Genomic DNA, 15,780 nt, shown 5'->3' with positions numbered 1-15,780 from the left:
GCTGCCAGTGTTGTGGATCCAGACAGAGGGAGAGAATTGGGGTTAGTGTTGTATGTAGCAAACTATCAAAAGAGATAAGGTCACTTAGAAATCCCACTTAATGTAGTTGTTAATAACCAATTTATACAGCACAGTATCCTTATAGCAACTCTGCATAGCACAAGTACAAAAATTGAGGCAGATCATTTGCTCAACATAATACAGCTGGTAAGTTGTACAACCTGTTAGTTCTGGAGTGCTTACCCTCAAACACTACCCCATACTGCCTCTATTGTAAGCATTTACTGTGAAAATAGAGTGATATTTAGTGTACAACAGTGTAAATGGCATACTTGAGAGAAAATTATAGAAACTAACCTCTTGTAATGGTGACGGTTTGTTCCAATTATGAATAAGGAAAGTTAGCTCTTGCTATACTATTATTTGATACATAGAAAATTCACTTTATTCTTACTTTAATTCTAAACTAAAAAAGCAAATATGCAGTTTGTATTTTTTCAAAAGAACTTATCTCACAGCAGTGAGATCAGCATGCTCCTTTTAAAGACATAAAAGAAAATTGGGAGTCGCTCCCCACTGATGTCACGATCATCCAGGAAGTAACATGGGCTGGAGGAAAGGCCCTGGAGCTGGGTGTCTTCATCTCTCCCAAGTCAGCTCTTTCATTTCTCTCACAGTAATAAAAATCCATACTCTAGCTTTCTTATTGTTGCTTTATGAAGTGTAGTAGTGGGTTGGAAGTGTATAAAGTGCTTTATGTGATTTCAAATCATTACAGTGTATCTGATTGTTATTGTCACCATGTTGGGCAACACAATTTTTTGGTATTGTTTGACAGATATTTCTATAATAAAGTAGTTACTGAGGCTGAAGTTTATATCTATTTTGGAATAAGAGAAGATATAAAAGACGGTCAAAAAGAAATGATGCCAAAAGCAATGCAGAACACCAAGGTGAGTTGCTAAGACATGTTCGCTCATACCAAAGATGACGTGAGAGCTGTGGGGTATTTCGGACCCCTCTGGTCCAATCCCTTGTTCTACATAGGTATGGAAGCTGAAGCTTAGCAACCTCTGTTGACTTCCCTTTGCCCTTGGGATAAAGGCCAGGGCATCGGCCAGCTGATCTTGGGCCAATTCTCTCCTCCTCCCCTATGTACTAATCACTCCAAGTGCTCAGACTTGCAGACTCTCTTCACTTTAGGTCTTTATTCTTTCCTCTGTCTCTTTCCACCTCTTCTTCACCTAATTCCTTCTCATTCTTTAAGTTGACATCTTCTCTCTGGGAAGCCCCCCACCCTAACTCCTCCCTTGGCTAACTATGAGCTCCTGAGTCATTTATGGTTGTCACAACAGGGGGCATGTAATGGATAGACAGAGTACCCCCCACCCACCCACACACACAAAGAAGATTATCCTGTCCAAAATGTCAGTGATGCTGAGGGGAAGAAGACCTTCCTTTTGGGGAGGGTTTATTTACTTGTTTATCATTTTAGACATTGAACTTTTTGCAGGTCCAAATCATTATCATTTTATGGCCAGAGACAGCATACCTCCTTGTAATGGGTTGGTGCTCTGTAAATATTTGTGAAGTTATTTGTTCATGGCTAAGGGCGTGATTGATGGGACTGAGGTTAGAGTTCTGGCCCCCTCTCCTCTTATTCAGTTTCTTTACATTATACCATGGGTGATACGAGGTTATGTCATTTTTCCTTACTTTTGCATATTTATGTATTTTGCATCATCAATTATATATCCTCTGCTTTTTAAAAGGTAGCCCTATATTTTCAAGATACAAATTACATGTCTTTTATTTTTCTCATACTGGGGATTGAACCCAGGGACACTCTACTGCTGAGCTATATTCCCAGCCCTTTTTATTTTTTATTTGAGACAGGATCTTATTAAGTTGCGGAGGCTGGCCTTGAATTTACAATCCTCATGCCTCAGACTCCTCAGTCGCTGGAATTGCAGGACAGGAATGTAACTAAGTTCTCAAGCAAGTACCTAGCATATGTGAGGCCCTGCATTCAATCCCCAGCACCAAAAATAAAAATAAAAAAGATTAAAATAAAATTAAACCAGACAAAAATGCCTGTCCTCAAATTTAAAGTTAAAAATAGGAAAAAAATTCTATTTTAAAATAGTTAAAAGATATGATATGCCCTTAACTTCATCTCCCTCTATTTAACATGTGTTTGTGAATTAATGTTTAAAGTTACTAACAGTGAAGCACAAATGAAATATAAAATCCAACAAACTCTTGGCTAATGGCAGAAGCAGAACAAGAGGCTCCTGCAGGTGGATGAGGACTCAGGGTTTGGAAGAGGCACCTGTGTCTCTAGTACCAAAAAAGCCTGTTGTTCCTGTCACGTTCCAGCTTCTTCCATGTCTGTGGCTCCACACAGAGGAAGCAGGAAGCAACTGCTGGGCTTAGTGGTGGCCTCGGGCATCCCCTTCATGGCTGATGCTAAAACAGTTTAATAATATTTGCTTTCAGTTTAGAGTCTAGTTAACACAAATTTTGTGAATATTTTCTTGTAAATTCTTCTCTAAAATAATGTTTCCATTTTCCCCTTTTAAAAGTTGATAAATGGAATTGCTCATGTCACATTTGATTCTGAAACGGCAATTAAAGAGCTGTCATATGACAGTCTAGAAGATTTAAACAACAAGTACCTTTATATTGCTGTAACAGTCATAGAGTCTACAGGTAAGAGAGAGAGAGAGAGAGTGTGTGTGTGTGTATGTATTTAACTTTCTCTTGGGAAATACTTAGTATATCAAGGGTGCAAATGACTTGTAGAGTTACTTTATATCTTCTTTTTTTTAATGGTTAAATTTTATTTTTGTATCATTGAAGACTGGGATTAGAAAAGAGCTCTGCCAAACTGTAGTTTCTGGGGGGAGCCACTGGGTCCCTGCTCTCTCATCTGCAGAAATGGAATAACACCATCCAGGTGATATCTGAAGTGGCTCCGCAGGCATCTGGCTGGAAGATGTGCTACTGAAGTATTTTCCCCTGGACAGAATCTAAATCAAAATAAGATTATATACGTACAAATATTTGATAAAATACTAAGCAAATGAAAATGTTACTTGCCGGGTTTCTGTTCTCGTGACTAAAAGGCTCAGGGGTCATTCCAGTTGAACTGGGCTAACTGGGCTGAGCAAAATAACCACACAAGAGACACAAATACCTTTTTCTTTGGGGTGGATGTGACAGAACAATAACATTTCTGTGATTGAGCGCCTCAGCACCCAGCTGGGGAGTATGACCCAGTCAGGTGCAAGGTTGGTCTCCCACAGTTACTGTTATTGTTCTGGTCTCCTTATCTTTGCAATTATGAAGTTGAACTAAATGCTTCATAAATTCCTCTTTAGATGTAAAATTCAGTTTTTATCTAAAATTAGAGGGAATAGTGTTTCTAAAATGAGTATAGTAATAGTATATACCTCCTAGGGTTATGGTGAGGATCAAAGAGTCAATATAAGCAAAGCTTAAACAGTACCTGTCAAATAAGCCCTATGTCCATCGCCCTCTTCCTATCTTCTCCCTCCTCTTTCCCGCCTTTATCCTCCTGCTCCGGAAGGTCCTCCCTTCCACACTTAATATCCTGGCTTGTGCTTTCAACCCTACTCCAATAGTTTTCAACAGTCATAAATCACTACTCTGAGTTGAGTCAAATTTTTTCCATAAAATAATAGGCACAGCATGTTGGCTCATGCCTGTGATCCCAGCAGCTCGGGAGGCTGAGGCAGGAGGATTCTGAGTTCAAAGCCAGCCTTAGCAACTTAGTGAGGCCCTATCTAAATAAATTATAAATAAGGGCTGGGAATGTGGTTCAGTGGTTTGTGGTTTAAGCACCTCTGGGTTCAATCCCAGGTATCAAAGAGAGGAGAGAGAGAGAGAGAGAGAGACCAGATGATTCTAAGACTTTTTCTCTCCCTTTAAATTTGTCCTTCTCTGGTGAAAGGAGACTCTCATCATTATACAAAATACATGTATGAAGATGTGAAAAAATAAATAAATAAAAATAAAAAAATTTGTCCCTTTGTGGTATGAGGTTATTGTGCAGATGCCTAGCAGATGTTGGAGACCTGCACTGACTTTATACTCCTTGCCCTGGCTATTGTTTTCAGCATTATTTCAATGTTTCTTTCTTTCTCTTTTGTTCCTCAAATTATCTTAAATAAATTCAATTTGTTCAATATTTATGAAATATTCAAAGTGTTGCTAAACACACAGGTTTATAAACATGAATGATGTATAATGCCAAAACCAAGTGGATTAAAAACTGACATCAGGTAGAAGACAGTAATCCAAGACCCTTGACAAGAAGCAATTCCAAATGTGCTCTCCACAAAGCATTCAATGCTAGTGACCTTAAGAAGAGGGAAAGTTTCTGGACATGTGTATAGCAACCAAGAACAGGGTTCTGATGACGAGTCCTAAAGGAGAAGGGTTTGGAGACCGGATGGTAGATAGGGCCAAGTGGGGCTCCTTCCACAGGGAGGGCTCACCAAGAAGCCTGGAAAATGAAGACTGGTCTTTGAGAATAAGATTTTACAGTTTGACTACAGTGTAAGATATATATGGGAGACTCGTGGATATGGCATTGGAATGGAGATTGAGGATACTAGAGTTTCATATGTTATTTTAATGTTTACCTTAACTTTTAGCCGTAGGATGACACTATTGAGTTTTTGCTGGTGGTCCCTCAGGTTCTCTCTACATCAAGCTCTCTGATTCTTCTTTGTCTCTCAAAACCGTAATCTGACTATGAACACCTATAAGGCTCAGTCTCTGGCTTGGTCTTTTGCTGTCTCCTTACTTGGTGAACAGGTTTTGCTGAGACTGGGGCCACTGCTAAGAAGCAACATCCTTTCTTCTTCCTCCTCAGTCCTTTGCAAAAGCTGCTTCCACAGAGGCATCTATATAGGAGCCTTCTGTGTGGGTTTGGAAACTCCTGAGGTCTAAATTCTACTCTGCCCCTCAGAACCAAGATCCATGTCCTACTTACTGTGGGGAAAAAAATGAATGAGTGCCGGGAGCCGGGGAGAGAAACAGTAAGTCCGTGGGCTCCTAGAGATGATATAGAGACCTGTGCAGATCATTAGACTTCAAATATGCTTGCCATTTCCTTAGGTGGATTTTCTGAAGAGGCAGAAGTACCTGGTGTCAACTATGTTCTCTCTCCCTACAAACTGAACTTGGTTGCTACTCCTCTTTTCTTGAAGCCTGGGATTCCATATTCTATCAAGGTAGGTCATTTGCTTTTGCTGTGTCTGAGTGCCTTTCTGTGGGTCTCACTTTCTCTCTCTGCCGTCTCTGGGCACACCCTGTTTGGTCTGTCCTCTGTCTATGTTGCTCTCTGTCCTTCCCATTTGGACTTTCTGTCTCTATCTTCTGCCTTTTTTGCTCCCTTTTTTACTGTTTCTTTTTAAAATGCTAATAGTTTAGAGTCAAAGCATCCTTTTCATGTTTATTGTATTTATTATTGTATTCAGTATTTTATTTAAAATAATGTTATATATTCCATCTTTAATTTAGAAAGCCTAGAGCATGATATTTTAATTTTTTCTTTGAAAACATTTTTCTTTTAATAATATTCTCTTACATACATATACAATATATAATATATTATCACATAATACATAGTGATATGTAATATACTACACAATAAAATATTTGAAATATAATATTAAATTTTACGTCACATATAAAAATAACATAAAACATCATTATATAATACATGTATGAAGATGTGAATTTGGTGTCAACATACCTTACATACAAACAGAGATATGGTAAATGGTGGTATAAAGGTGTATTAAGAATTGTATGCAAAAAAAAAGTAAGAGAGCTCGTGTATAATGGCATAATTTGGTGTGCACATACTTTATATACAGAGTTACAAAAATTGTGCTGTGAATGGATAATTATGAATGTAATGCACCTCACTATTGTCATGTATGTAAGAAATAAATTTTTAAAAGAAAAAAATAACATAAAGCAAAAGATATCCTTTTGGAAATAATATATGCATGGTGGTGCAAGATAGAGGTTAAGAAAAAAATGTTATTTATTGTTTCTCACACACAAAAGAATCATTCCCAGAAGCCATTGCTTCATTTTCTCCATTATCCAGTTCCAATATAATTAAAGAAATGCAGAAGGTGGATCACATAGATCTTGCCACATCTTCTTGGTTGGCATAATGAAATGATATTTATGTTCTGAGTCAGGTTGATATGTGGAGGAATCCATTCAAGATGATTAAAGTAAATAGAATTTAACATTTCTATATGTCGAGAACACAATCTTACTGAATTAACAACCACAATGAATTTATGCGTTTGTAGAGAGGAAGGAAAAAGATTCAGACTTGTTGGGCTTTCAAGGTCATGATGAGCTGTTGACGTGGATGGAATTGTTCTGACAAACAGGTGCAGGTTAAGGATTCTCTGGACCAGTTGGTAGGCGGGGTCCCTGTAACCCTGAATGCACAAACCATTGATGAAAACCAAGAGATGGCCGACTTGGAACCACAGAAGAGCATCACACGTCTCAGTGATGGAGTAGCCTCGTTTGTGGTTAACCTCCCATCTGGAGTGACGGCACTGGAGTTTGATGTGAGCTGAATCTCTGGCTATATTTTCTAGGACAGTGTGTACTTTTGACTGTATGTTTTGGCAAGTGTAGAGAACAGATGTGGCAGATTTTATACATGAGTCCAGTTAACAGTTCTACAATTCTGAAAACAAACCAAATGACAAGAGACACTCTTCTTTTTCATTGAATGGTCCTTGAGGAAGATCAATCAATCCATATCTTGTTTCCAATAAAAGTATATTAGAGGGGCTGGGGTTGTGACTTGGTGGTACAGCGCTTGCCTAGCACGTGTGAGGCCCTGAATTCAATCCTCAGCACCACATAAAAATAAATAAATTAAATAAAGGTATTGTGTCCAACTACAACTAAAAAATAAATATTTTTTAAAAGTATATTAGAATCCAGAAACTTCAGAATAGGTATAGCAGTGGACATCAGGAGTAGGAATCCCCTCCCCCAACACACCCATTCTTTCAGGGCCATACAAGGGTCAAATGTGGAAGCTTCCCTTTTCTCTAATGCACAAACCACTCTGCTTTAGGGTTCAATCATCTTCTCTCCCAGCAAATAATGTTTAGGTTCCCAGTCTCAACCCAGGTATAACTAACTACACAGATCAATGACTGCAGCATGCACAGATTCACTATCATCTACTGAGCCCTTACTGAATACTTAGGCATTGTGCTAAGAGATTTCTGAGGAACAAATTCATTTATCAGCAGTAAGAGTTGGAAAATATCATCTTTGCCATTTTGTGTCAGAGGAAAGGAGACTTCTACCTCTGTTTTGATCTCTGTTTTGATCAAATAACTTGTCCAGAATTAATAAGTGGCAGCACCAGGATGCAAACCGATGTGTACCTGACCCCAGATCACAAGCTAGTAATCTTTCTGCTGTCTGAAGGCAAATTTTCCTGCAACAATACCACAGATGGTATCTGTCATCATAGATGACACTAACTTCTAACTTCTGCCCCCAGTGCTTGAGTTGGTGCCTCCTCCCACCAATTTCCCTCTCCTTCCTCAATTCCTGCCCTCCCATCCCCAAAAAGAGTAGTAAAGCTCACGTGGTATTTCAGGAAGGGAGCCAGTGTTTGTTCCTGGAGCATCTTTCTCTGTGCATTTCACCAGACTTTTCCACCATGGCCCACAATCCCATCATTATTTTCCATAGTCTTTGCAAAGTTACTTGATACTGCAGCTGTACAAACACTGGAGTGCTGGAACCTCCCCCTCCCAACCCACTGCCCTTTGGTATTTTGTATTGTGAAATTCAGAAATTTAAAAAGCAAAGAATTGGAAGGTTATAAAAGCATGACTCACCATCCAAATGTCTTTTTGAAATTTTCCTTTTCAGATCAAAACTGATGACCCAGATCTTCCAGAAGAAAATCAGGCCAGCAGAAATTACCAAGCAATCACATACTCATCACTCAGCCAAAGTTACCTTTATATTGATTGGACTGGAAACTATAAGCCTCTGCTAGTAGGAGAATATCTGAATATTATTGTTACTCCAAAAAGTCCGTATATTGACAAAATAACTCACTACAATTTCTTGGTAAGTATAATTTACATCTCATTCACCCACCTGGAAAAATATCTTAGGTTTAGAGAAGCACTGGAATGGTTCTTTACATTTGTAAATACAAAGCACTTTCAATAACATCACTTACGGGCTGGAGATGTAGCTGGGGTAGACCACTTGCCTACCATGCCCAAGTCCCTGGATTCAATTCCCAGCACTGCACACACACACACCATCTAATTTGAATATCAAGTTTTCAAAACCTTTTCACATAGTGCACGATTTTCACAACCATTTCACAGATGAGGAAGTTGAGGTGATATGATTAGGTAATATGACTTACCATGATCACTTAGCCCAGCTGAAAAAGATTTTACTTGAACCAAGGACCTCTATTTCCTGATCTGATAACTCTTCTCGGCAAAGAGAGTCTGATTCAATGACATCACCTCTGCTGTTTCATAGCCAAAAAAATATACTCCTGCACCTAATTCAAATATGTGCATTTCACTGGCACAAAATGGGGGAATCCAAATCCAGCTCTGAAGAGTTGTGTCTTATTGACCCTGCTATTAGCAACACCTCTATTGTAACACCCACATTTGACAGGAGATGGAGCAGTCAGGCCTGTCAGTGAAGCCAAGGAAAGAATGTGCAAAAAATGTCAAGCGCTTCCTGCAGTCATCAAAGACATAGAATGAATCGTTCCACAGGCCAGGTCAAGCAGGTGGTGAGGCTCTTTGAATAATTTTGAGGAAGAAATAGAAAAATAAATGAGGACCATACAAAAATATTGACTGATGAAGAACAGGGAAACAGCTTATGGATTACTATTCTAAAACCATGTAAGCAGTCCTTTTCTCCAAAGACACAATTTTTTAAAATGTTTTTTTATTGGTCAATTAAGGGGATTAAGAAAAAACTTAACTCTCCCATTTAGAATCATATCCATGCTTAAAAGCTGAATCCCCCCAAAAGATGCCCTCCACCTACTTGTCTTCTTCTTTTTTTAAAATCAATGAAACAAAAGAGGATTATTGACAGTGTGTGATTCGAACAGATTTGGTTTCAAATTTTAGCTCTTTAATTTCTAGACATGTCGTTTTCAATTAAAATCAGTATGACTTTTTATTTTTTATCTTTATTTTGTTTTTTTCAGTCTGACTTTGTAGTTTCTGAGCCTCAGATTCTCCAATGGGGGTACTATGCCTATCCCACTGCTGTACTATAAGAACTAAAGGAGCTAAATAAAGGTCAAAGTGCCTGGCACATAGTAGGAATATACATACTTTTTTTTTCTCCAATTTCCATCCTGATGCACAGGTTTTGTTTTTATACTTATTTTCACCACTGCTATTCATTTTTAGATTTTATCCAGGGGCAAAATTGTACACTTTGGCACAAGAGAGAAGATTCTAGATTCAACTTATCAAAGTATAAACATCCCAGTGACTCAGAACATGGTTCCTTCCGCTCGACTTCTGGTCTATTACATCGTCACAGGAGAGCAGACTGCAGAATTAGTGTCTGATTCAGTCTGGTTAAATATTGAAGAGAAGTGTGACAATCAGCTCCAGGTGAGACCCAAATTATATATCACAACTAATTTTATTTTTAATAGAAGTTGTCAAAGCAGCTGCCTCTGAACAGTTCTGTCACATACAAATGTTCTTTTTCATTTGAACTTCTAGGTTCGTCTGTCTCCAGATGCTGATGCTTATTCTCCAGGCCAACCCGTGTCTCTTAACTTGGCAACTGAGTCAGAGTCGTGGGTGGCAGTCACAGCAGTGGACAGTGCTGTGTATGGAGTCCAGGGAAGAGCCAGAAAGCCCATGGAAAGGGTTAAGTAATGCTGTTCTGGGGTCACTGTGGGAGGTGTGGCTCAGTGCAGCCTTCAGCAGGGTGGCCACCAGGACAGGTTGGGGGAGAGTTTGGGCAACACGGCCTGCTTCTCCACAAGGTCCTCAGCACAGTGGGTCTTAGGAAGGTCAACCACCCTCAGCAAATATCCAAAGCACAAGTCAGTGCTTTTTTGCTTTCCAAATACAGATCCAAGCACTTTAAAAAACACACGATTTGGGCTGGGAATGTGGCTCAAGCGGTAGCGCGCTCGCCTGGCATGCGTGCAGCCCGGGTTTGATCCTCAACACCACATACATAAACAAACAAACAAAAAAGATGTTGTGTCTGCCAAAAACTAAAAAATAAATATTAAAATTTCTCTCTCTCTCTCTCTCTCTCTCCTCTATCTCTCTCTCTCTCTCTCTTTAAAAACAAAACAAAACACGATCATGGTAGCAATTGTATTTATGGGGCAAAAGCGCCCTCAACTCAGAGAGCTGGAGGATTTGGGGCAGCATGTGGTGATGGGGACAGAAGCAGCACAAGAGAAGCCCGGACACAAAATCTTTGGGTTGGTTTACTTAACTCAATAAATCTGTGGCACAGAAGAATTTGACAATGACTCAATTCCCTAAGTTCCCATTTATTTCCACTACACTCAGCTATTATTGTCTTGGCTTGGGTTTGCTTGAACAAGGGAAGAACAAATTAAGAAACTGGAAAGTTAAACTATTCACAGTGGAGAGGACATTTGAAGTCAAAATTCAAACTGAAATAAGACCCCAGATCAGTCCTTCTCCACTAGAGCCTTCTCTTGGAAACATAAGAGGGCATGTTCTTTTTCTATTTAGCAACTAAAAATTAGTTTAATGACTCACCCCTTTGTGCTTTCACCTATTCATTCATTTGTTTTACACATTGATTGCAACATATATTTTATGTACAAAACACTCTGGGTCAATTTCTAAGAATTTTCAGTCTTGGATGAATTTTGAATAGGTATGTATTTATAAATATAAAATCACAAACTAAAGGAATAGAGAGAGGAGATTTGGTCCTGGTCCTTGGAAAAACCTGTGCCCTGTGCATCTCACAGGTTGTGCTAACCACTCAATGGCCAGTACCTTTGGTTCTTCACACTGAAGAAGCTCATCCTTTTGCCTTTCTGGACAGGCGTTCCAAGCTCTAGAGAAGAGTGACCTGGGCTGTGGGGCCGGTGGTGGCCGAGACAATGCAGATGTGTTTCATTTGGCTGGACTCACCTTCCTCACCAATGCGAATGCAGAGGACTCCCAAGACTATGGTAAAGCCTGCGTTTATCACTGAGATTGACTTTGATCATTTGCTTCCCAACTCTCCTTTTTGTCCCTTTTCCAGAATATTCCCCACAATGATCTTAGAATGCTGTGACTACATAACTCCCCTGTATAAAGTGTTCCAGCGGCCTTCAAGATAAAGAACAAGTTCTTTAGAATAGTACTCAACACCTTCTGTGATCTTCTCCCGGATCTTCCAACAATTTCTCACACTGCTGTTCCTGCCTGTCTACACAGCACCAGGTGTAGCTCTGATCTGCTGCTGTGCTCTTCATACCTTTGGGCCTTTACTCATGGGGACTGCTTTCCCCTTTATTAGCCTGGAGAAGCAAGTAGAAGAATCCTCTCCTCTGGAGGGGCCTCTTCCCCACACAGAATTGATCACTCCCTTCTGCTTTAATAGGAGGGTCTTGTAGGACCAGATCTATTTATAACATGAGAGCACTGGGTCATTCATATCCTCACACTCAGTTATAGTCCTGTCTCACCCACAGCCATGTGGGCTCTTCACGGGCAGTGACCACATCTTAATCACTGTTCTGTGGTTTTAAAATTGTTCATAATTATACTTGATAACTGTGGTATTCATGTTTGTATTTGTAATAACATAGCTTGAAGAGCAAATAAGAAAAATCTTTACCTTGAAGCTGGAGATCACTTTGGGTAGTACGGCCATTTCGACTATATCAGTTCTGCTAGTCCAAGAATATGGGTGAACATTCCATCCTCTGATGTCTTCTTTAATTTCTTTCTTTAGTGTTCTATAATTTCATGATAAATATCTTTCAGTTAGATTTATTCAGAGTGTTTTGTTTTTGTTTTTTGGTGGGGTGTTTTATTTTGTTTTGTTTTTAATATTTTTAGTTGTAGATGGACACAATACCTTTATTTTGTCTAGTTATCATTATTTTTTTAATGTGGTGCTAGGGATCGAACCCAGTGCCTCATGCATGTGAGGCAAGCACTCTCCCTCTGAGCCACAACCCCAGCCTTTGTTTTGTTTTTTTGAGGCTATTGTGAATGAAATTGTTTTCCTGATTTTTGTTTCATCAGTTTCAATATCAGTGCATAGAAAAACTATTGATTTTTATGTTGATTTTGTATCCTGCTTTGCTAAATGTATTTGTCAGCTGTAGAAGTCTTCTGGTGGAGTTTTTTGGGTCTTCTAAGAATCATATCATCTGCAAACAAATAATTCAACTTCTTTTTCTATTTCTATCCCTCATTTCCTTCTCTTGTCTGGTTGCTCAAGTTACAGTTTCAAGTACATTGTTGAATAGGATTGATAGGAATGTCTTGATCCTGATTTTCAGTTTTTCCCCTTTGAGAATGATGTTGGCTTTGGTTTTGTCATTTATAGCCTTTATGATGGTTGAAGTAACTTCCTTCTATTCCAAATTTCTTCACTGTTTTTAAAATGATTGGGTTCTGGATTTTTTTTTTTATCTGTTGAGATGGCTTTTCTGTATCTGTTGAGATGATGTTTGTCCTTAATTCTATTTATGTGGTGAAGTACTTTTATTGATTTGTGTATGTTGAACCAACCTTGGATCCCTAGAGTGAAACCAGCTGCATCATGATGTACCATCTTCTTAATGTATTTTTGAATGAGAATGGCTAATATCTTATTTAGGATTTGCTCACTCTAAATGCTTTGGTAGTTCTCAATAACCAGTGGGTCCATAAGTTTTTAGATTCAAGACCAAATTCAGATAAAACAAACTATATGACACCATGCCATGATCTCCACTGTGATAAATAAGTCACATTATGATGTGTAACGCACAGTGCCCAATCCAGAGTAAGCAAGAAGTAATACAATCTGTTAAATGAACGAGCTGTGAATGTTTTAAGTACATAGGCCCATGCAATATTTCTTTTAGCTTTTAGCTTTTATTCCCTCTTTCTTTTATTTTTTAATTACACAGATAAACCTTGTAAAGAAATTCTCAGGCCAAGAAGAGATCTGCAACAGAAAATAAAGGAACAAGGTACTCTAAGAGTTTATGTGATTATAGAAAGTTCATGATCATATCATCCAAAAACTGGAGAAAATGAAATATTATGTAATTTCCCTTAACTCAAATAGAATGGGTGAAAAGAAAGATTTGGATGTCTAACTTGCCTCCCTCAGAAAGATTAATCCAAATACATCCAGTAGTCCATTTGCCATAGCCCTAATATGAAAATAAGTCTTCATTACTTTTATCTCTAAAATCTACAATATGAGCTTTGATTTGTCACAAATATTTCCTCACTGACAAATCATACTCTTCCATTTTATTCAGAAAAATATCCATGATTTGATTAACTCTGGGGCATACGTAGACATCTGTTTCTTTGCTGAATCTATCCAATTATCTGGTCAAGCCTCTTATTTCACAGACCAAGAAATTGAGGCACCAAAGACTCAATGTGTATTAATTTTTTTTATCCTTCCACATTTTTTATTTGTGCATTATAGTTGTACATAATGATGGAATTTGTTGTTATCACATATTTGTACATACATACAAAATAACAACATAATTTGGCCAATATCACTTCCTACCACTTTCCCCTTCTTCTCAATATATAGCTAATAGCTAAGAATTTTGGATTATTCTTTGGAAAATAATTCTAATGGGAATTAATTTAAATTGTTATATGACAGTTGTTCATTTTATAGTACAAAAGAATATCAATCTGAGAGTCCAGAGCCTGAGTTCAGCTAGTGATCATGTTTATAGTAACTTTCAAATGAGCTACTATAATTCTAACCTTCATTCTGTGTTCTAATGATATGAAAAGAGAGAGGTTGATTAATCTGAGCCCTTATAATGAAGGATGATGCCACTGGTGAAGGTCTGCAGATAATGTCATATAAGAAATATTTCAAAAAGTAGGATATTTAGCTTATATAAGGAAATTCCTGTATAATAATGATAGCCATCTTCAAATATTTAAAGGCCTTCTTGGATGCTTAACTTATTATACTCAAAGTATGCTGAACCCTAAGTGCCATTTTCAAAAGTTAGTACTTAGCTTAGTTGCAGAAAGCCCTTCAACCATTTAGTATGAATTGAGATGGACCACCTAGGACAGGCTGGTCAGTCAACTAGGTATGGCTATTGTGGGTAAGGGGGCATTTGGTAGTAGAAATCAAATGAGAGATGCTAGGACTCAGTCTGGTCAAAGGCATTTGTATTATTATTCTTTTAGCTGATAAATACAAACATCCCGTGCCAAAGAAGTGTTGCTATGATGGAGCCCGTCGTAATGATGATGAAACCTGTGAGCAGCGGGTCGCACGGATTACCATAGGCCCATTCTGTATCAGAGCTTTCAATGAATGTTGTATCATTGCAAAGCAGTACCGAGATGCAGATCCTCATAAAAATATCCAGTTGGGAAGGCTAAGTGAGTATGACATTTTCTATCAGATTTCTGCCCAATGTGGAGAATTGTGTGTAATTTTATGCTGCTAAGAAAAGCAGTTTTCATGCTGTAGTTAAAAATAGAAACAACTTGTAAAGGCCCACAAAAAAAATACGCTGTCATTTTTGGGAATTTGAAGAGATATAGTACAGAGCAGAGCACACTAGTTGAGAACCAACACCCAGTGAAAACCTAAAACCAACTCAGTTTGTAAATATTAATGACTATTTATTCTCTGTTAGATAAACCCTCAGTTTGTAAATATTAATGACTATCTATCCTCTAAGCAAGACACTTGGACCAGATAGCTCCAATATGCCTTTGAGTTCTATCATTCTGTAGTGCTGTGGTATTACAACCATTGAAAATTGTTTATAGCTACACTGACCAAATATATAGCAAGAGTGTTTTAAATCTAGCTTAAAGTTAATTGTACTTATAAAAGTTGAAATCGCATTTTAGTTTCAGCCATAATAAGTATTTTCAGAACTTATAAAACTCTTTTTAATGTTTTTAAGCTTTTAGGACTTTAATTTATATATCATCTTAAAGAAAATGAACAAAAGAGGCTGTGGCTCAGTGGTAGGGCGCTTGCCTAGCATGCATGAGGCACTGGGTTCAATCCTCAGCACCACATAAAAATAAAATAATAATAAAGTGAAGATGTTGTGCCCACCTAAACTAAAAAATAAATATTTAAAAAAAGAGTGGGGGAAATTAAAAAAGAAAATGAACAAAAGCATATAGCCTTTAAGAAAACAAAGGAAAGCAAGTGACAGATCCTTCTTTTACCCTGACTTTTGCTTACCTATGTATTTTAAACATTGCCCTTCTCAGAAATGGGTGCATTTCTACACAAATAAATGTTATGGCTATTTATGAAAACCATGTCATTAGATATATTTGGGTTGTTTTCAATTTTGGGTTTATTATGAGCAGCATCTTGATAAACAGTCTAGTACTCTTTTTTTGCTGCCTAGTTTTTCAGTTAAAATAATCTGGTTGGCCTCAGCTACCTGGAATTCCCTCTCTACGGCCCCTTCCTCTCTGGAGGCTCTACCTG

The 15,780-nt window shown here is 38.1% G+C and overlaps 1 protein-coding gene across 1 annotated transcript in view; it reads left to right on the top strand.

The window, feature by feature from the left end:
• Window positions 1-15,780, top strand: part of C5 (complement C5) — an 84,988-nt gene that overhangs the window by 17,869 nt on the left and 51,339 nt on the right. Inside the window, exons 8-17 of the mRNA XM_046451772.2 lie at window positions 839-953; window positions 2,586-2,712; window positions 5,149-5,264; window positions 6,450-6,635; window positions 7,972-8,175; window positions 9,510-9,719; window positions 9,834-9,983; window positions 11,158-11,287; window positions 13,229-13,291; window positions 14,502-14,699. Of these exons, the coding sequence (XP_046307728.1) occupies window positions 839-953; window positions 2,586-2,712; window positions 5,149-5,264; window positions 6,450-6,635; window positions 7,972-8,175; window positions 9,510-9,719; window positions 9,834-9,983; window positions 11,158-11,287; window positions 13,229-13,291; window positions 14,502-14,699 (1,499 nt within the window). The remainder of the gene's footprint in view (window positions 1-838; window positions 954-2,585; window positions 2,713-5,148; window positions 5,265-6,449; window positions 6,636-7,971; window positions 8,176-9,509; window positions 9,720-9,833; window positions 9,984-11,157; window positions 11,288-13,228; window positions 13,292-14,501; window positions 14,700-15,780) is intronic.

Source organism: Marmota monax, unplaced genomic scaffold (genome assembly GCF_021218885.2).
Source record: "Marmota monax isolate L192 unplaced genomic scaffold, Marmota_monax_Labrador192_F-V1.1 WCK01_AAM20220418_F8-fsc00020, whole genome shotgun sequence".
NCBI classification, from domain to species: domain Eukaryota; kingdom Metazoa; phylum Chordata; class Mammalia; order Rodentia; family Sciuridae; genus Marmota; species Marmota monax.
The sequence above is the reverse complement of the archived record's forward strand: the minus strand, read 5'-3'. Positions and strand labels throughout refer to the sequence as shown.